Source organism: Trichoplusia ni, chromosome 6, assembly GCF_003590095.1.
Source record: "Trichoplusia ni isolate ovarian cell line Hi5 chromosome 6, tn1, whole genome shotgun sequence".
Taxonomy (NCBI): Eukaryota; Metazoa; Arthropoda; class Insecta; order Lepidoptera; family Noctuidae; genus Trichoplusia; species Trichoplusia ni.
This window is the reverse complement of record NC_039483.1, coordinates 15,575,453-15,598,304: the sequence shown is the minus strand read 5'-3', so window position 1 is coordinate 15,598,304 and position 22,852 is coordinate 15,575,453. Positions and strand designations below refer to the sequence as shown.

The following is a 22,852-nucleotide window of genomic DNA, read 5'->3' as shown; positions in this document are numbered from 1 at the left end:
TTCATTATAAAATACGACGGTATAACGCATTAAAGGTGTTATAATAGTTGGGGCAATAACGTCACTTGTTATTAAAAAACTACTGACAGGTGCTGTCACCGAGGATTTGAACTTACTGTTTTATTCTAATTATTTGGTCAAGCGATGACCACGAATATTTTATTGCTGTTAGACTCAAGAAAAGACTACTCCAGATATGCATTTTTTTTCTAATGATGAAAGTTTATTGCACCGTCACTTGAGCAGATAAACTCGAAAAGGAATTTCATTTCTCCACAGACGAACAACACCCTTTAACAACGTTTAGTTTCTTTCTATATTCCCTACATGTTTTTTCTAGGCAATCTTCCACTGATATTCTTACCTTATTTAAAAACATATACGTAGTTACCAACATAATTCAAAATACGATACAATTTATGGGACCATTGATTACCTTACTTTGACGTTGAGGAAGCAATATTTGCCACTAAGCAATCTAATCGGGTAATGTAGTACGTTGACTGAGTACCGGTGATTTAGCTTTGCTTCGATAGCTAATTAATCCTCTTACAGATTGAGTGTGAAATTGAGACGTCTTTGGCACAATCCGTTTGTAATATATTGCCTAGCCCTTATTAATATTGTGTCACTTTGAAGCTTGTAAAGTAGCTATATGTTATGTTTATATGGATATGGTTATCGTGTCAAATATAGATTGACCTGTGAGAGTCATTAGTTTTCGTTTTAATACAAGCCTATAAGTTAAAAACGGAACCTTATTTCTGAGTTCACGCTGTCTGTCTGTCAATACGTCTATCCGTTACAATGCTGTATCTAATCAGTCTAATCAATATCTAGACAGTCGTAATTATCCCAGATTATGTACTTCTGCTGCATTTGTTCATAAATCTGTCGCTGGGTGATTGTTGGTGACTGTTACGGACTTGTCATGGGACTTTTATTTGTACAGAATCATCGGTGTTGCGAGTTTGTCTCACCCTCTACCGGCTTACACACGATGTTATCCTTCACCGTCTTAGCAAGTGGTAATTACTTTGTATCACGCACATGAATTTGAAAATATGTTCTTGGTCACCTACGTGAACTAACATTTGTTTGACTTGGAAGTTTCAGCTAAATGTTAATATTCTCAGTCATACCATTTACGTAAGTCATACAGAGTCACAAAGTTTCGTTTACGTCAATGCATTTTTAAAAGTTAAATTAACCATACTGAACAATTCAGCAGATCAGTACAACCTACAACCTTTGCAATAATAAGCATAAAGTATAAGTCCAATCATAAATAATACCACAACCACCAATCATTTGAAATCGAATCTTATTACCAAGTACCAAGTTATACTTTTCGTTGTAACAAAAATTTGCTGCCAAAGTTATTGTTGCCGTTTGTTTATAAAACAAACAAAAGTTCGAACTTATCGAGAATAAATGAGAGCAATCGGCTAAACTGTGATCGTAAACACGGCTCGTAACTCGAGTGTGGGGTAACTTACCCCGATGGAGCGTGGGGTACAAAGTTACCCCACACTTTATTCCCCTATTCCCGTACAAAACTTGCTTTGTAAATTAAAAATTGTAGTAAATTGGTTTTCGTGAGTTGTGTCGCCTTTTCTTTGTTGCGAACAAAATGTACAAGGTTTTGAACATACCTTTTCAGTTAGTAATTGTAAATGCGCAAATTGTTGCAATTTCTTATTTTCCTTCCGTACTTTGTTTGTGAATCAAATTAATACTATGAATCAGTAGTTGTTACCTGTGACTTCGTTTGCTGAAAAGAGGAAGATTTTGTTACACAATTATACCCCAATAGCTGCAGGATTTCTGTGTTATTTGTGATAGGTAAGGCCAGGCCATTTTGAAACCTTAGTATGACTCTAGTATAGACTCATATCAAATGCCATTCTTATGGAAAAACCATGAAAATTCTTTATACAGATTATAATAATACAGCATTATACCAAACGGGATCTTTGCTAACAAACATTAATGCTCTAAATGCAGTAAATGACCAGCGAATACATCTACCCATCCCACATTTTGTTCTATAAACTCCAATGATATCATTTCACCTTTTCCATTCATAAAATACCTACTTTAATATGTTCACAAGTTCATAATATAATAAGTTACAATCTGGACCTCAATATCAATTTAATTCACTGAATCCAAAGAATACCACGAACTTATTTAAACTTTTAATAATGTAAGTGAAAAAAGGTGAACTTGAGCAATAAGTCAAGTGTGCGGTACAGGTGTTTGTAACGGCCCCCAAATGATTCACTCGCGAACTTGTTAAGCGCTCAAATTTTTCTACTTGAACTTCCTAAGGTTTTATTTGGTGTAAAGTATTAACAATTGGATGTAAATCATTGTACCAATGTTCATTGGTCTCTTTATATTGATATAAAGAAAAATATGTAAAAAATGTTGATCTGTATTTAAGTTCATTTGTCCACTTTAATAAGACTTTATGTGTATACTACAAACAGTAATAAAATGAACATCTTTCTCCTTATCCTTTCAACAAATGTGACCATAGCTCAATTGAACGCGCAATTACCTAGAAAATGTAATATTAGTTCTCAGTCCTAACACCCGAGAATAACACTTCAATTGGCGCCAATACCTACACATGTTCGACCATAACTTTAAAATTGAAATCACTGACACATATTAACATTCCCAAAAAATTCGTATTTGGCACCAGCGGCGGGTGAATTATAAAAAACAACGGAATCGGTGTTACTTCGCTGGCTTCCTTCCATTTCCATTAGTGGATGTTTAGCCAAAGTGTTTCCCAAACTTGCTCCCATTAGGCACAGTCCTTTTTGTCTTTGCCCCTAACTTTTTTTTTTCGTTTGTTCCCCCTGTTCGGACGTTAAGTGGATATTTCTTATGCAACTTAAGGGGTGACTAGTAAATAAGTTTTAGTGGTCCAAGATATTGTTATTTGGGTCACTAGGCATATTTTTTGGTGGAAACATTTTTGGATCTTCAACCGAATTTTGGAAAGACTCTTGCAAGTGATACAGTCGGGAACAAGTGCGTTTGTATGGTAACTTGCAATCATAATCCCCTTACTTTCCAAAATCGAGTATAAGGATGGGATGACCATCTGTAAAAGATCACGCATGGGATCGAAATCAAATGACTTGACTTATCGATAGATTTGAAGAAAAAGGATGGAGTTATGGAACGGTCAGATGGTCACCATCCAAAAATCAAGGCAATCACAACTTTTACCAAATAAGACATGCTTTATTTGTAAAAACTTTATGAATTATTAAGTGCAAATAAATTTGAACGTTACCTATTATTACTAATATATGCGACTCTGTTGTTCTACCTAGTCATGAGCCCGTTTAGGTAAACCTAGTAACACAACGCAACGATAATTCAGGTATACGATTAGCTACTACAAGCAACGCTGGTTTGCATCAGCCGGTAAACAATAATTTAAGCCAAGCAAATTGATTACATTGTGTTCGGAACTAAGATGGAGATCAAAGGTAGTAAGTGACTACGGTTTGTGTTAAGCGTAGTAGTAAGGTGCACTAACTGAGTAACTTGATAGACGTAATTTAAGACTAATTTTGTGCTTCGAATCCATTCCTTTGCCAAAAAAATAGTAAACTATTGATCATTTTTAACACGTATACAATCGTAGTGGTGGAATTCCGGCTATATAGGTACATGGATTTCTAGGTTCAATTCTAAGACAGTCACAATACCAATGTGACTTGACTACTTTCTTAATATTCTAAGATACCACTGACTGAATAAGTATTCTATAAACTGTGTAATTCTAAGTCTTAAACACATACAACCCTTTAAACGAGCATAACACTCAAGAACGAGTAAATAAATGTAAATTGGCCCGCAATGCCTACATCACAGTTTAAAATCAAGTAAAATAACAGTTAAGACTTAAAATAATAGCATCAAGCGAAGTTCTCGAACATATCTGAAAGACCTGCCTTAGTAACGATTAGAGCCTCTGAAAAGCCTACAACGACATTTTAAAGTAACATCGCAATTGTGTGAAAGAGATGACGCTCTACATTTTGTAGCGCGCTGTCCCTTTTTCTCTTCCATTACATTATTTTAAGGGATAATGGTACCCGAAAAGGCAAGTCTCGTGTTCGTTCTGAGGTACCATTTAAGGTTATACCTTTATAATGCGGCCGTTACTGACTTGTATTTTATTCATCAGATGACTTACTATAAATTGTTTGCGTTTCGAATGTTGTGTTTAGTGTACGGTTGGGGTGGGCTGGTAAAGGCCGAGATTACAGTGAACAATTTAAAGGTGTATGCATAATATAAAGTTGTGTATATCATAATAATATGAATGGTATTATTATATTGGTATTCACAAAAAAAAAGTAAACATTAGGGCGAGACACAAACCCAACAAAATTTCTGGAATAAAAAACTAAAATCCGAAAAATGTCAATTCATGGGTTAATACTTCAATTAAAATAATTTGATGTGTTTGCTTGAATTGTTTGAAACAATAACTTGTCAGATGGCATACAAAAATAATTTTATCAGTAATACACACGGAAAGGATTTAATTTATCTTATTGAGGTAAGATAGGCAACTTAATAAAACTAATTCGGTTGCATTACTTTCCTTCTTAATGTTTAGAAAAACGACTGAACAAACTCTTTTTCAAAACTTGTAACTTACGTTTTTGGTGCACTCTTACTACGATAATGAATACCTACGTCATATTTTTTTTGGTTTTGATTTCACTCAATTAAAAAAAACTCAATTATTTTAACTGAGAGTCCTCGCAGACTAGAAGCTTACAGTCAGCCGGCAGATGATTTTCTAAAGAAGAGATTATCAAACTTGTCAGTTAAAAAAAGTACTGAAAAAAAATTGCCATTTACACTTACAAACAAAAAACACACAGTGTATAACAAAATACACCTATTCCCTTTCCACCAGTTGCAGTTACTTCCTTCCCTATAAACGAGAAAATAAAGGAACAATTCTTATTTTCCCTTCACTTCGCCGTTACACTAGCAGGCGGCATGTCAATGTTCTGCGGAGCTACACGAGTAATGAGCGGAGATTCCTACGTTAATGTCGCCACATAACCTGAGGAATAACGTCTCATGATTTATGTGCATGACAGTCGCAGTAATACTACGTTCGCGCCGGTGTAGACACGACATACTTAGGTTACGTAGTATGGTGACGTCAGGATCGTGTGGGGAATTTAGTGAATGATTTTGTTTCAGTTTTTTATAGCTGGTTACAGTTTGAGAATCAATTTGCAAGAGTTTCGCTCTAATTTTACTAGGGAATTATGATGGTATTTTCTTTGAAATCAAAACTATTTTATATCCTAGAAGCAATTAAGAAACTTAAAAATCCAGCCTATGGGCGATTCTTTTAATTTTTTAAAGAAATCGTTTTTCGACTTCATTCGCATTAAATACACCTAGGAAATGTATAGGAATTACACCATTTCACAAATAAGTAAGTCTGTAGAATTATCAATTTTAAAATAAACCAAGACGTACTAAACGAAAATAAAAGAGCTGATAAAATAACGGCCTTAACTAGTCAAATCACTGATAAATTTATTTTACCACGGGTCCATAAACGCGCTGTAACATTTTAGAGCGCAAGAATAAAATCTGTCACAAGTTGTGACATAATATAATCTCTGTCACACTCACCGCAGTGCATAATAAACATGGCGGTACCAAAAATTGTCAACATCTGTCGAGTTCTAAACCTTGTTAACGACAGTCAACTGAACTGAGTTTACTGTGTTTTGCTACTGTTAAAAATGTTGAGTGGTATTTATTTCGAACAGTGATTCGTTTTTAATAGAAACTCGTTTGTGGAGAGACGGTTTTTGATATTGCAAGCAATGTCACTAAAGACTATACAGCCAACATCTTTTTTTGACTATTTGAAAAAAGCCCAGACTATATAAGTTAGTGTATTGCCCTGTTCGGTCACGCGGCTGTCTGAAATTTTATAAAAACTACTTTTGCTTTAATTTAATTTGTTACTGTGTTTTGAGCCTTGTATGTTTAACCGAGTAAATTGGTTATTGTATAAAGAGAAGATGTAAGTGTTCCAATTCACAAAATAATATTCCTACGTGATAAACATATTCAAAATTCCTTTAACTCACGTCCGATAACAAAATAGCTTCATCTTACAACAACATCCAAAACTTTACATAATTAACATATTCGTGGCGTGGCGTATCCTAAATCTGTCTCCCGAAAGATTGTCAAACACGTGTCGCTGTTAAACGACAGTTAATCTTAGTTTAAAGCGAGCTCTCACTGCGTCAATTCAGTTATAATTACAAGTCATGCACTTGAGCGTGAATGTTGGAGTGTTCGTGACGTAACGTGATTTTTAACGTTAATAAGTTTCTATAGTAATTAGGATTAAATGTTTGACTTTTTGAGAGCCTAAATAAATATTTCCTGTAAGTTATTTGTGGAGTTTCGCTTGATATATTAGGTGTTTTTATCAGTTAGTTTAGAGCTATTTTAACGTAAATTATGTTCAAGGTATAATTTACTTCAAAACCTAAATAGCTTTAACTTATTTAAAAAACCCTGTGTCGTGGAAGGTTTCACACAAGTCACATGCCCAAAGACACCCAGACATGTACTGGTGGATAACATAAATCCTTGTTGTTCACGAAGATCGAATTCGCAACACTTGGCGCATAGTGGGTTTTTGGTGTGGTGAACTCAACCAGTGCAGTCATTGAAAGAATTGGAACGTATTGCCATACTGTAACACGGTGAATGTCAGTCACAGTCAGAAAGAGTCTCACATTACCCACTTCCTCCTCCGAGTGGGCGAGTATCCATATTCATAATTTCAGTATCTATATTCATTTCACAAATGGTTAACGCGCCCAAAAACAGGCTTGTGTATGATTTTAAGACCCTTCGACATACATAATCAGGGTATTGCCATAAGTGCTAAATATAAAACCTTCAAACCCAAGCAATAAACAATTTAGACGCTTAAAAGTATGAAATAACTTTACTATAAGAGGAAACATAAATGAATAATGATCTTTACGCATTTTCCAGCAGCGAACACCCACTTACATCTCATTAATCATCAAACGATAATTATCAAGAAATCCTTTATCAAAGGCTGAACCCTTATCCCTGATTTACGTTCAACCAATATCGTATATCGTTATTCATACTAAAATAACTGAATAATTAGTGAAAAACACCCGCGGCGTTAAAAGCAAATAAGTTTTGTAATAAATTATAATAAAATTGTAACCTGAAACTCCATTATTTAGCCGAAGGGAGTATCTGTCTCGCGATTAAGGCTGGTTCAGATAAAGGGAAACGGTTTTAGTGATGATAAAATGTTTAGATATTTTCCTAAAAATATGTTTTATATTGATTTTCTGAAGCACTCGACTGTAAATTGAAATTATATTTTAGAATACTAGCTTTAGGTTTATTAAAAAAAATAAAGAACCCTTGCTGTTAGATATTTCTGGCCAGTTAAAGCCCATTCCTGAAATCTTTTTGATTTTTCATATTTTGAGTTATTTAGTAACAAAATGTATTCATAAGATAGTGTATTTATAAAATCATCAAATATTTACTTTGCTTACTTGTTATGAATGTCTGGAAAATCCTCAGCTTCTGCAGAATAATAGATGTAATCTTTTAACAATGTCTACATAACATATTAATGTGTGGATAGATAGGACACTCTTATAAGTGCACACCACACTAGTAGAGGATTTAACAAATATATCATTATAGCCATTTTTTCGAGAGAAAACATACGCTTTAACAAAATTCCTAGTGAAAACAGTTTTCTACCTACTTTTATGGCCTTGTAGATCGATCAATAAACATTTTGGCATGAGGCCTTCCCAGAGCTCTTAAGAAAACATTATTTAAGAAGGCTTAAAATGTAAACCCAACATTAAGATTTTACCAAGACTTATTAGCTAAAAGCGTGAGGTAATTAAAATAATTTATTATACTTTTAACATCTTTACCTGTACTAACTGATCATCTGGGCTACCGGTTGCTTTAATGAATAACAATAAACTAGACTTTATGCTCTTAAAAATAAGGTTGGCTTATCTTTCTGGAAACTTTAGTGGGATGATCTGAACGCATACCGCATGGACTGGCACAAAGTGGCTCAGGATAACAAACCGTGGAAGGTTTTGGGTGGAACCTATGCTCGTATGAGGGACACGGTAACATATAGACACAATTTATAGGTTAAACGTGTATTAAAAAGTTGAGTTTCATATTTTTTTTTGTATTTCCTACTATAATTTCCACTGTTTTTACTCATCGTAAGACTGAGAAATAAGTGATGTAATCGATCGACTAAAATTACCAGAAACTACCACTTTACATATAGTGTACGGTTAACTAATCGACTGTAAGTGGAACCAAACCGAAAAAATGCTGAAGTGTGGACCGCTAAAAAAGAACAGACGGTCAAACATTCTTAATTCTATCAAACTTCAAATCCCCGTCCAAACACGAAGCAATCAACTTCTACAATGTTAAATTGAATTAAGACATAACGATGAAACTGAAATTACCATAAAAACTGCGTGTAGATAAATGGGGGGTGGGGAGGATCGTAATTATGTAGGAGCCTTTCATCCCTCCTATAATTATGTTTGGAGGGTCGCAAATAGTAAAATGTATTATGGATAATGTTCCTGGGAACCAGAGCGCCTACCACCACATCTTGAGGTAACTTTATTTCAGTTGTGGAAGGGAGAAGCCGCTCTCTCGCTTCCACACTTGAAACCGTCGTGTATGAGTTGACGTGGTAGACCCCCCGGTTTCCTTAGCACTAGATAATTTATGAAAAGCGGATGTGCGATACCCGTTTTGGTTTCAAAGCTACACCTATTGAGTTCGGAGCTAACTTAAGTGTAATTGGATACTAAAGTATGGTTATTACTATTTTTCAAGGCTTTTAGGGAGCGAGTAATATTTAAGATTTTAAGTGGTTTTCGTTGTAATAGGTCTTAAAGTATTTTGATGGTAGTCCACAATTTTACTACGTTTACTACCTTATTATGTAATGAAGCTTAATATTTTTAGATACATTTTAGACACATCTATACAAATATATAAAGCTGAAAAGTTTGTTTGTTTAATTGTTTGTTTGAACACGCTAATCTCAGGAACTACTGGTTCAAATTAAAAAAATCGTTTTGTTTCATTTAGTCGACCATTCATCGAGGAAGGTTTTAGGCTATAAACCATCACGTTGTGACTAATAGGAGCGAAGATACAATGGAAAATGTGGAAAAAACAGGGCAATCATAACTTATATCTTCTAACCACGTGGACGAAGTCGCGGGCAACAGCTAGTAAAAATATAAAGGGGAAGTAAAATATCGGTAAAAATGTCAAGCGAACTTTTATCGACGTCATCTCTCTTCTGCGTAACAAGCTTAGTTTGGTAGCGTTTATCCTGTTTCATTCATTATTTCTGATTTTCTAATTAAATTTACTTTAAAAAAATCCTTAATGAGACGTTTTTTTCTACAGAGTTTTGGATTAGATAAATTTGTCTTCATCACATTTAAAAAGTCAGTCATCATGAATGATTTTATTCCTACTTACACGTGTTAGAGATATAAAAACAAAATGTGACATCCAAGGCTGGAAGATCCAACAAAGAAAAATAATATCTATTGTATTTTGTAATACTATTGCCTTATAAATAGCATTTTCTACATGTAACGAATTCCAGTAGTCATTTTTGTGAAGTATTTTTCTTGGTAACCGACTTAATTAGTATTCCCTCAACGCTAGGAAACTATTGGAAGAACCATATCTAGCTGAAATATAAAAACATGATAAAGTTTTGTCATTGACGGGTAATTTAAAAAAAAAGAAATATCTAACCCAGAAGACTATCTGAATAGAAAGCTGAAGAAGAGAGGAGAAAGAATGCTGCAGAAGTAAGTCAGCATTTTTAGGAAGAACCCTCGAAAATAATGCAACAAAATTACAGTTAGCAAATTCACTTTCTATAATAAGCTACAAATCAAAATCCACAAACAGGTAACGGAAAATAATTCCCCAAAAATGTTAAGTACCAACATTTTTTTACGGGCGTAGTTCCGGCCGTTCATTTTAAACGGCTCTATAAATTAACTGAGCACAATACATGCTGGATAAATCGTTGTCACATAAGAATGTCGCTGAAGGGTGTTAGAGGGGTAGGAGAGGAGGGGGGAGTTAAAAGGGGGTAGGTGGGATGTAATAACAGTGGCGAACCGCAGTTAGCTCGGCGACTTGTTATTGCGTTGTATTATTCACGTATAGTCTGACAGGCGTTAGTTGAGAGGAGATAAAAAGCGTCTGAATTTTTGCGTATGTTTAGCTTTTGATCTGGGTTGAGGGTAGATCAAGAGTTGTTGAAGCAACTAGTTGATTATTGTAGACTGCTTAACTAACTTGTTTGTTTGTCATCCCAACGCACCTTACTAGCAGTCACTGCCATGACATACGAATACGTCGACGGAAGACCATGTTTGCGTCCGTTTAATGAAAGCTCAAAATGTAGAGCATATGTAAGAGCGCATACGAAACGAAATAGACGTGAAAAACTCTGAAATCGGAGTCTGTTACCGCTCTCACAGGTTAATTATTTTACTAGCGCGTGGGAAAATACGTATTCCATTGCTGGGCATAAATTGTTTCTATGTAGGTAAGGTTTGAACATTGAAAATCACGTAACTCACTGCGTGTTGGCGAATTCAGATTCCAATACTTGGAACCTTAAATGAACTAAGAAAATACTTACAGGTAACGTTGAAAAAATCACATGGGTACTGGGTACATGATACATAAAAGCGCAAAGTTCATTCAGACTAATCAGTTAACAAATCTATAAATATTTTTTTAGAGACTTACGCAGTTGTTGAACTTTAAGTAAAATTAATCTGATTGATGTTTATACACAAAGAATGTTCAAAGTTTACCTTTGAAATTAAAATTATAGTAGTATTAAAGTCGAACTAAAATTATTAATTTATTCATTACTTAAGAAGTATTTTTAAAAGGCGATAGAAGTTATGCTTGGTTAGTGAAGTTTTCAAATTAAATTTTACAAAAATGATCCCTCGAAATAATTACGAATATTTTAAATTTGCATAATTACTTTAGGTACCAATTTTACGGCTCCGTACCCAAAGGCTAAAAACGGAGCTCTATCACGTAGGCACCGCTATCTGTCTATCTAACATCAAGCTGTATCTCATGAACCATGATAGCGCTAATGTTGAAACTTTTGTGAGTTTCTGTTCGCCGCTATAAGAAAAAATAAACATCCAAGTTACGGTCATAAATTTAATGATGACCAAGTTTTAGAAAAATGAAGTAAAAATACATCTGTATTAATTTTTTATTTTATTGACATCCTATCACAAATAACGGACATGAAGACAGATACAAGACTATAAACAGCTTCTCAACATACTTTAAGAAACGAACCATCAGATCACTTTAAGAAACCAATCGATCGTAAAGCAATTAGTCTGAACAAATTCTCGCTGTTTAACGAAAAAAGCGCTTAATTAATCACAAGCTTTAGTAAGCAGAAAAAAGTTACAACAAGTTCCAGAAGAAATATTTGAGTTTATACTTAGAGACCGTCTCTACGGGACGGTGGAGCCGAGGATCCACTTAATTTAATGATGAATACTATAATCACAATTGTAGAGGTGTATATTTTATTTATATTGTTGATTAAAAAAAATCCAATTGTGCTAAGAGAGCGACATTAATACTTGAAGGTGTAAATATAGGTACAACCTCTGCCGAGAGTATGGTTAGGGGATGTGTTTGAATCTCGCGCACTGAAAGCACCTGATGCACTCTTACCAAGTGAATGTATGGAGATGATAGGTCAATGTCACGTGACTTATCAATACGAAATGTCATTTCTATACATTCGAGCGTTATTTAATGACGACAACAAATTTTGTAAGAATGCCACTTGATTAGAGACACAGCCCTTCTCGGATTTGATCAAAAACGTACTTCTACCAACGAGATACGTTCGTAATGCGAATTATATTAAATTAAGTTGCTCAAACTTAATATGAATGCAGCTTTTTGAGCTAACAGTGGTACATTCCAAACAGTGGTATTTAATGAAAAGAGCAACACGGCACTAGAACTATAAATTCACCCAATTGAATTGAAAATTACAATTTCACTTTCAGAATTAAAGGCTCTTCTTAAATAAATAAAAGAAAACAAACTAGATCGGTATATCTGAAGGTATTTGCTCGTGAATACGCCCCCTTATAGGTCTGCGAGCGGTCAATGTTTACACTATGCTTGGATAAGATGAGATAAAGTCGTATTTATTGCGAATCCGATCGTATTTGCTTTTATCATGAAACAACATTTTGGTATTTGTTGTGGTTAGTTGTTTTGTACGGATCTCGTGATATAAAGCCTTTGTTATTTGCGGGGGTGAGGTTGGAAGATGCGATGATAAATCATGATAGTTCAGATTGTTATTTATGTATTTATCAAAAATACATACACTGATACCACAATTATTAAATCGCCAACTTTTAAATTATAGCGTTCTTTGGTACTACTTGGATATTCCATTTAAACGGCTTTCTTTTTAATTTGTTGAAAAACAAATTAAAAAACCTTTTCTGGACCCGTCTTTATGTATGTGATTCGAATATTTGTAAAACTATAAGTAAGGATTAAATCATAATAGTGTGAGTCGTTTGTATATTCAAATTCTGCATATTTTATCATTCAATTGCGGTGTACATTCTCATTGTTTAAGTGAAACAGTTTCCACAACTTCAATTATAATTCCATATATTTTCTACTGTTCTATTGTTTAACAGAGAGGGACCGATCTTGATAGGTTGACTCGATTTTCTCTGACATCCTGTCTAATTTTAGAATATCGCTACCCCTAGTAATTGAGTTGCAGAGATCATGTGACGCTCGAAAGCCCAATATTAAATGGAAAACCGACCTTAAATTGAGTTGATTAAGGTAAATTTTAAGTAACACAACCTCACGTTACGGTACTTATAAATTCATGACACTAAAGACTAACGATACTAGATTATGTGGTATCTAGTTGCAAGTTATTATATATTTCGAAAAGAGAGGAACTATATACACCAGTAAGCCTGTCTGGCAAAACTGTAATAACAATGACTAAATACTGAAACTAAGGCGTTTTCTGATGCTACTAGTCGCTACTAATAGGTATTAAGAGAAATCATAAAGTAAGGTTACGTCAAACCTGCATCGATTCTTGAAACATTAGTCTTTATGTGTTGCTCTCCACAACTTCAACATTCAGCCGGCACAACGCTACCTCTTAAAATAAAACTGTTGACCTTATGTGAGTGTGACAGCAGACTATTGCGTATGACGGCGATGTCTATTTCACTACTAGAATAATATCAACCTATAGTCGTCGTAGTAGGTCGTAGCTTTGGACCAAATCTGACCTCTTTATATCTTCAATCCACTAAGCCAAAACAAAAAACTATCTATATAGCAACAAATAAATAACGAGACTTATCATATCTTGTTTCCACAGTATGTATAGTTAATACAAAAACATTTCCAAACAAGAAACAAAAGATATCCAACATAAATAAGTCATAATACGCAAGCTAAATCTCTTACAAATGTTTGACGATATCATTAAATTCTGCGTACCCCTAAACACCGCGAACTGGGCTGTGTCAATAGCGTCCAACGACCAACCATTTGTTATACCGAACTCTGTTTTCGATGTTGATAAAAACCCCTGCCCTGATCGATAAAGATATTGTGACGTCGACAAAGGTTATTTTAGGGTTGGCGCTTTAAAATATGGCTTCAGTGAAGTTGTTTTAAAATAATTGTATAATGCCTTATTGTGGAAGTCCCCAGCTAGATACCCTTCATTTAGTTGAATCTAGCATGAGTTGAAACCGCCAAAACAGGTTCGAAAATCAAGGTTACTTGCAATTTGAGTTTATATAAAAATAAATACAAGAGGTTAGAATCCCATAATTAACAAAACAATCGTTGTAAAATAAGGTAACTTTACCTAACGCTAGGCTGAGTCAAATTGAAACAATAATTTATAGATTATCTTCAACCACACCAAAAATATAAACAGTACATTTATAAGTATAACATTTCACCCAAAATGATAGAAAGACCATCCCAAAAAAATATAAACTAATATTAAAATGCCAGCACATCCCTAACTGTTGGGTATCCACGGGGACCGGTCTCCCAGCTCCTAATACGCTTCTTGTAGCCCCAAATCTATTGTTCATTTGATCAAGTTTATTAAATAAAGATCCTTTGGTAACATGTGGTTTGCGAAAAAGTAATATAAGGCTAGCCGCTGTCCGCTGTCCAAGCCCATCTGTACACAGTTTTTGCATGCGTCCAATTTTAACGTCCAGAGTTTTTTGTAGAAATTATTTTAGATGGTGCTTCGAGCAGCCTAGTTGTATATTGAGTTTTTTGGAAGGAATGCAAATGAAAAATGTATATACGAGATATGAAAACGAGGGCCGAAAAGTAGATGAAGACTCAGTTCCTCTTGCTCTTGATTAAGATGTAATTACAATTATACTATGCAGTCGTGGCTTAGGGTTTTAGTGAGGGTTAAATCGGAATTGATGAAAGAGATATTAACATGTTATTATGAAGTTCGTAATTTAGGTTGGATTGATTGAACATGTTTTCAAAATCCTATCGTTATACCGTTTTGAATGACCAGTTTTATTTATTTACTAGCTGTTGCCCGCGACTTCGTCCCCGTGGGTAGAAGATATAAGTGATGATTTATACCTGCCCTATTTTTTTCACATTTTCCTTTGTATCTTCGCTCCTATTAGTCGCAGAGTGATGGTTTATAATATTTTTTCAATTTGGACCAGTAGTTCCTGAGATTAGCGCGTTCAAACAAACAAACAAACTCTTCAGCTTTATATATTAGTATAGATTTGATATTGTTTAAAATAACTTAATTTAATAAAAACTTATAGATTAACAATGATAATTTTGTGGAGTTCTGGCAATTGTATAAGCAAATAATATTTTAATATACATAGACAATTTTGTCAGTTGTCCAAAAAACCTTTATTAATAATATAGTATTTTCTTCTAGCTTGTAACAAACATGCCTATTGATAATATCCGAATGTTTTTCCCTATATTTTTGGGTGGAGGCAGTATTGCTGCGTATTACTGTGCTACAACCTTTATTTTCTTATATAGTAAATATCTTTTTTGGTACTCATAATGTTATCAGAGCTTGTACGAAGTAATTAACTGACGAGTTCATTAGTATATCTAATACATAATTAATATGTTGACGCTTTCTTCTTATTTTTATGACGAGTATATTTTTGTTTCCAAGGATTTGATCAGTGTTGAAACTAAACTAACATGTCGCGAAATTAAGGATGGATCTTTATTTATTTTTCGGTGCAGTTTTACTAGTATTAGAACTTTTTTTTGGTTAAATAATTTAAACGTTGTCTGAAATATTGTAATTTCCTATTTTCGTTCTGGGCTATGGAATATTGGTGTGCTGGAAATAGCAGAATCAATTAATTATGGACTTAATTTTACGTAACAAAAACCGGTTGACAGACGGATAGATAGACAGGCAGACAGAATGGCGGACCTTATTAATTGAGTTCTATTTTTAAACTTTGACGTTACCCAAAGGGTTACACTAATAAAGCAATATTTAAAATAATTATCGATTATCGTAATGTCACTTGACTAAGATGGCCGAAATGAAATTCTAATTTCAAATAATACATAAATGTTTTTTTTGTTTCGCAGGTCCATTGGTGGCGTCGTTGTTACTCACTTTCGTAAGCAGCCTGTTTGCTGTGCGTGACGTCATACTGAAGTGAGTATAAAGGCCTACATCCTCTATTAACACTACTTTTTTTTAAATCCCTTACAGTGAAATATCATCTAGTAATTGTTTATCTACTCCGATGTAAATGAGTGATTTTGGTTTTGACTTAGAAAATATATATAACTTTGAAAATATCACATTGGTACCTGCCAAAGCTGAAGCTGAAGAAACTAGGTCACCAATCCTGCTATTTACAGTGGCCGATGAATTAATGAAAATTGGATTAAAATGACACTTTTCGTATCCTTTGAAGCATTTTGCCAAAACATTTATTAGAAACTAGCTGTTGCCCGCGACTTCGTCCCCGTGGGTAGAAGATATCAGTTATGATTATGAGTGTATACCTGCCCTGTTTTTTTCACATTTTCCATTGTATCTTCGCTCCTATCTGTCGCAGCGTGATGGTTTATAGCCTAAAACCTTCCTCGATGAACGGTCTATTCAACACAAAAAGAATTTGGACCAGTAGTTCCTGAGATTAGCGCGTTCAAACAAACAAACAAACTCTTCAGCTTTATATATTAGTATAGATTTAGTACTGGATGAAAAAATCTCGGTCAATGAACAACAATGAATTTACAATGATTGTTTCGGAAAAATGTTTAGAAGAATACGAAAAGTGTCAAATTTAAACCAATTTCCATTAATTCATCGCCCATTTTAAATAGCGGAATCTCCTGCAACTCTGAAAATATTTACTATGTGTTATGAATGTAAAACTATTTTATTTTATCTTTACAGGAATATCCTGCGATGATGTCTGGCTTGGGACGACTGGGCTTGGATTCCTCAGATTTATATGTAAATAAGAGTGAATTTTTAATATAATGATTAAACTAAGTTAATTAATAAATAGTCATATTAGTTAAGTTACCGTTACTCGTATACGTATGTCTGCTATACACGTGGTGATTCTGTTCGTTAAATCTTAAGATTTATTTTTACAAATTGAGTTTGAGTTCTAGAATTAAGATAACTTGTAAATAAGTACAGTGTGTTATTTGACGGTGATTTTTCAGATGCTTTACATTTGGTTAATGAATTGTAGTTATTTTTCATTTTGGTCTCAATTTTATTTTGTTGAAAATCTTTTATTTGATGAACTGGACGTTTCAGTTTTTTCCTTGCCATACGCTTCAAAAAGACCATAATATATTTTTATGATTAATAAAATTTAATTGTTTGGACATTGACCTTTAACCAAAAGTCCACATCAAGATCTTGCTCTTAGCATAAATGTGTCTTGATAGCCACCATAAATATGAATGCCTCTATAACTTTAAGTTTCTAAGGCCGTTAAAATCTATAGTTTAAGCATAACACACGAAATAACACTAAGGGTGATTTCATACCAGCGTATGAGCGCACTCAAATCAAATAATTACTTTACAGAATGGAAAGGACAGGAGAGAAAGAAAGAGAATGAGAATATTCTTAATTAATAACATTTAATGGTAGGCTTCGACGCCTCTTATTGAGTGAGAATATTGCACTGGTTTCGGGAATAAAATGGGGCGCTGAGAGCATGAAGTTGTTTTTGCTTGCTTGGGTTGATTCCTTTAAGAACTACTTAGTAGAGTTCAACAGCAGTAAGCGTAAGATTAAACACATAAAATACATTCATAATCGGGACAATGGAATAGTCATCTTCTTATGACAGATAGGTTGTCGCTTCATGTAAATACCGTATTTGACGTAACCCGATGAAATTGGAATCCGACCCTGTCGTAACTTATTAATTGGCTACTGAAAAAGCAGGCTTTCGTCTTTATGCTAGTATGCATTGATCCTAAAACACCGCATACCAGGAAAAGGGTCGATAATTAGCGACATAACAACTTAATCTCATTATAAAGGCAAATCCTTACAGATACGAGGGATAATGCTAAGTGGGTTTATGCATAATAATATAATAATCGTCAAACTGGGCAATTATAATAAACCCGTTGGCGTTATGGTTAACGAGCCGGTCTATATTCATATTGTATGGTGTCTTACATTTTAACGGCGTATTTAACCTAAAAGTGAGTTTTTTTATTTTCGTGGTTTAGATATAAAATCTTGTGTCAGTTTTTAAACTGTCCTTAGACTCTGGCTTAACAAACACTAGATACATTCTTGGTTTCCTCGTGATGTTTTTCTTTGCTCTTGTAGCAAGTGACTGAAAAGACATTAATTCCCAATATTTGTAAAAGTGGTCAAATCATAAAACATTAAGCAAATGAAATAGCTATTATTATTATTATTCTTATTAATATTAAAGTCATGCATGTGTTTTGCGATGTGCAACCAGCCTTATTTTGTAGCTTAAGTGTCGCTGGCAAGTATAAAGTATTTTTGCTAGAAGAAACTAATAATTTGCTCAATTAAGCGCACAATACCTGATTTTATTTAAAATTTATAAAACTTTTTTTATATTGTTTTACGCTGCAGGTCTCCAAATTTCTAGAAGTTAGTAACCCTGTTTTACTTTGGCATCGTATACAACGAATTTATTCAAACCACTTATGATTTTTCAATTATTATTTTAATAGTAAATAAAACCACGTAATTAAGAAATGTATATAGTTATGTAATATATGTGTAAGTGATTAATTCATGGATGTCCTTGTAAACATTGTGTGATCTGTAGGGATTAGAGAAACATTAGCAAGAGTGGAATATAAAATAAAATGTGGGCATCATTTATGTATGTCCCACTTTGAAAGACGCGTACACAAGTGGCAACTATAAGTAACTAAAATTTAAATAAGTCCTTATTTATATTGATTTTTTATTTTGTAAATAAATATATATTTCGTAGCCATCCTGTTACTCTTCATTGAGCTTAGATAAATTACCGATACGTTTACTTAAATAAATGTAATTAATTGTGAATTGCCAAGACTAAGATAAAATTGTAATATAACTAATTGGGAATCTTAAAAGTCATGCTAAAGTCTATTGTAAAAAATATTTTCTAAGAAAATAAGACCTTTTGGGATTCTTTAAGTATCCATATAGTTTCACAGAGCGCCTAAAACTAAATCTTAAATCAATACTGTTCTAGTTGTGGGAGGGAGATAGCACTCTACGCCTATAGCGCGCTATCTTGCTCCCACAAGTGCAGTGGTGGTCGGCCGAACGTTAAATTAGAATGTTGTTATTTTAAGATAACCACTTGTAGATGTTCTTTTAAATAAAGAATCCTTCTTAAGGTCTTCGTAGTGATATTTGTGATAGATTAAATCCCTTAACTATCTATAAAGTAGGTAAATATTGAAACAGTTACATGAAGAACTATGTTAAATGAATTACTGAATAATAAACATGAGGACTATTTATTTTGGTTTGTATAATAACGCCACCAAATAGCTGCTTATAAACTTCGTGTGTATTTTTTTGTTAGTTGCATTAATCATAACTCAAAAACTTGGGTGAAATTACTTAGTTGTTGGAAAAAGTGTTCGCCAAGTTCAGTTTCTTAATACGAAGTAAAAGCGAATATAAGTAAGCATTACGTCTTGAAATAAATCTAGAAAAAAAGTAAAATATGCCCGAAGAGCACTTGTAAACTTGCCAACTTTAACATTAGCATAAAAATGCCAAAAACTTCTGAACGCTGATAATAGCGTTTTTACGCTTAAAATATTGTGACTGTTTCATGAAGAATGTAGTGTGTCGTCGACCTTAGGCCGGTTACACACTTCGCCACTAAATTGTAACGATCATTTAGATTGAAATCGATCATGTGGCGCTAACCTTAAGGTGATGTTTAGGTGTACGGTAAAGTAACATTATTTATTTTATTAGTATTAAATTTACTTATTTCAAAACTTCTCGACGTTCTTGATAGTTCGTTTATGTTTTCGTATTATCAAAGATTGACTCTTGCAAACCCAAATTGGTGGTGCATCTTTATTGTGTATTTAGGCAAACGATCGTTTGCCTAGTGTAAGACATGCTGTGTAATTCGCTGTCTTGCTTCCACGGCTGCAAGAATTGGGCTCAACGCATCAGATAATTTTTATAAGAGATTCGAAATGAAATTAAAATCTATTAAAATAAAGTGCATATATGCTGCCACGGGAATTTCCAGCATTATACTCTTATCATAAAGTTCAAATCGTCTTCGTAAATCACAAGAAATAGTGTTTACTAAACGTCACCTTAAAATACAATATTTATTAAAAAGATGTAGACAATATTAAATTCGTGTAAGAATTCTATGGGAATTAAACATTGTTAGTGAAACGTGTCTCTAAATATTGATTTATATAAACGGTTTTATTTATAAAATATAGCTATTAGAAATAGTTATTTCGTTAAAATAAATTTTATACGATGAAATTTCATGTTCTACGTTTATTTGCTCAATGATGTATTTTCATTTGATGAAATCTGTTAAATAAATTATTATATAAATTATTGGAAATTGTTGATTTATTTCTTATCCCACACAAAATGTTAGACTTTGTGTGATTATGCAAAGCTTTGAAGATGTTGGTAATTGTACGGTTTAATGTGATTCAGATATCAACTACTTTTTAATGGTGCAGGAAAACGTCTAGTTAACCAAAATTAAGAGATTCCATTTAGAATCTCTAAACTATAAGTGAGCAGACGTACTGATTCTTGTATTCTTCTCAATTATTTGTTAAGAAAGGAAAAATGTTGCTGCCCCGAATAGGTATATTCAATAGACCGAAGTAGGTTACACTATGACTTTTATTAGACTCAAAATAAGTTAAAAACTCGTTCCCAAAACCAAAAAAGGACAGAACAGAAAAAAGCTTTCCCCCTCTCATACAAATCCTCAATTTACTAAACAAAATCTAATAAAAAAACTAAAACGAGAAAACCTCACTCAAAGAATATTATCTGTCAACAATAATCCACGAGTATATCCTTCGTATAACAACAGTAATAACTGTAATTCCCTGTAACTGTCTTTTATTCCCTGTAATACCTGTAATTTCAGGCAATGTTCAGGAGCGGCCGTCTAAGCGTAACGTAGATTTTATACACTGCTATCTTCGTAAGTATTTGTGTTTACTTTTAACTGAGGTGTGATAATCTTGAGCTTGGATTTCGTGGAAGGTTGTTCTTTGGATTAAGGAGTATTTCCATTCAAGCTAAACGGAGATAAGCGTTGTTGAGCGGACCTGAGCGGAGTTGGTTGGGGTTGGGAGGAGTTAAGAGAAATGACTGCAAATTGATCATTAACTAGAAAACTTTAATCGGCGTAAGCAGAAACAGATCATTCTCTTTGATCTGGTCAGAAAGTGATCATTTAGGATAAGCAAGGATTAATAGGAAAATCCGTTATAAATATGTTAATAGATATTGAGAGAGAGATAATTACACGTTTCAGAGAGATAGGAACTCTGTGAGGAGATATTTTAAGGTCCATTCTTCTTCATTCCTTCACGCTAATGTTGTGAAAAGGAACCCTGGTGGGAGGAAGGTGGAGATGGCTTTAATAAGTACTAATCTGAAAAATATTTCAGACTTTGTATGTGATAAGTACCTAACAAACCAGTTCATTGGTAGTCAGACTCGCGGCGATGAGAGTTCCGTACCAATAGGCTAAAGAGATACAAATTTGCAAACGAGATTTGCTCAACAAATTTATGACCGTACCAACCGTGGTTAACTTTGATTTTTTTTTGGTTAATATAACAGCAACATCATAGTACATCATATGCAATAGCTAAAAAGGGAAACTTTTAAGCTATCCCGGTTCATAAGATACCTGGTGACAAACGGAAGGACGTGAAATGATGAAAGAATTTTTTCAACGTACTGTTAGGTACTATAATAACAACTGCTTACTGTATTTTATTCAGTTATATAAATGCTGAAAACTGTCAGCAGTTCGTTTTTAACTTTGATTGCATAAAGCCCTCTGTTTGACCTTAATGTTTGCCTCTTCAAAAATATATGTCGTTTGTAAATATAAGTGAAATAACAAATGTTTCTGACATACTATAAAAATGATTTACGCGTGGATTACTTGGGCACATACTATTGAAATAAAAATATCAAAAACATTCGAATTAAAAATTTCTTATTCAGAGATAAAAAATGAGCGTTATATTTTATACCGCAAATTATTATTGCTGCAGTAGTTTCAAAATTAAAAGCAAAGCGAATACTTTAGAAGTTAGTATTTAAGATAAATACAACATAGTAAGATCTAGTTACTAGATTGCTAATATTAAGAACATTTTGATTGTAAGGTGGTATTTATTCACCACGCCTAACACTGCGTGTCGCGGTAGGACAAGCATTTGTGTGAAACAAAATTTGCTTGTTACGAATCTGGATGTCTTGTGCATGTGTCTTGAATGTCTGTGAAACGTATACGACATTGACTTTATAAGGTTATTCAAAACATACGATCAAAAGACAAGAAGAAGTCGTGTGCTTCTTCGCACACAATCGTTCGGAACCAAAAGCTATGTATACATACATACTTCCATATAAAAGCAAGTAAAGCAGCTACAAAATCAATTAAAAAAGCGAAATTGGTTATCCGCAAACAAGACCTGACCTTAATTGAGATTAACGCTACATGATAATTAAAATTATGTTAAGGATGTCTTAACAAGAAATTATAATATTAAGGGCATGTATACACTTAAATTAAGGAGAACGTTCCATGTACCCAGCATACACAATTCAACTGTCCATCGTAACCTGGACTCAAGATGAGGCTGAACACGTTATTACAGCAGTTCAAGTTATACCGGGTTTTGCGGGCATATTATAATAAATGTAAATTGTAACGTTTGTATGAAGTCATTTTATTTGAAAGATTTGTTTAAACTACGGAAATGAAAAGTTTGTTTGTACTTGAGTGTTCTATTTAAAATATTTTTATGAAGTGTCAGTCGCGTG

At 33.6% G+C, this 22,852-nt stretch overlaps 1 protein-coding gene across 2 annotated transcripts in view; it reads left to right on the top strand.

Annotated features, from left to right (window-relative positions):
* LOC113495258 overlaps positions 1-16,874 on the top strand; it is a 286,477-nt gene extending 269,603 nt beyond the window's left edge. For both annotated transcript variants that reach the window (XM_026873896.1, XM_026873895.1), the window contains 2 exons: positions 15,889-15,958; positions 16,712-16,874. In XM_026873896.1, the coding sequence (XP_026729697.1) occupies positions 15,889-15,958; positions 16,712-16,727 (86 nt within the window). In that variant the 3' untranslated portion in view covers positions 16,728-16,874. The remainder of the gene's footprint in view (positions 1-15,888; positions 15,959-16,711) is intronic.
* The last annotated feature ends 5,978 nt before the right edge of the window (positions 16,875-22,852 follow it).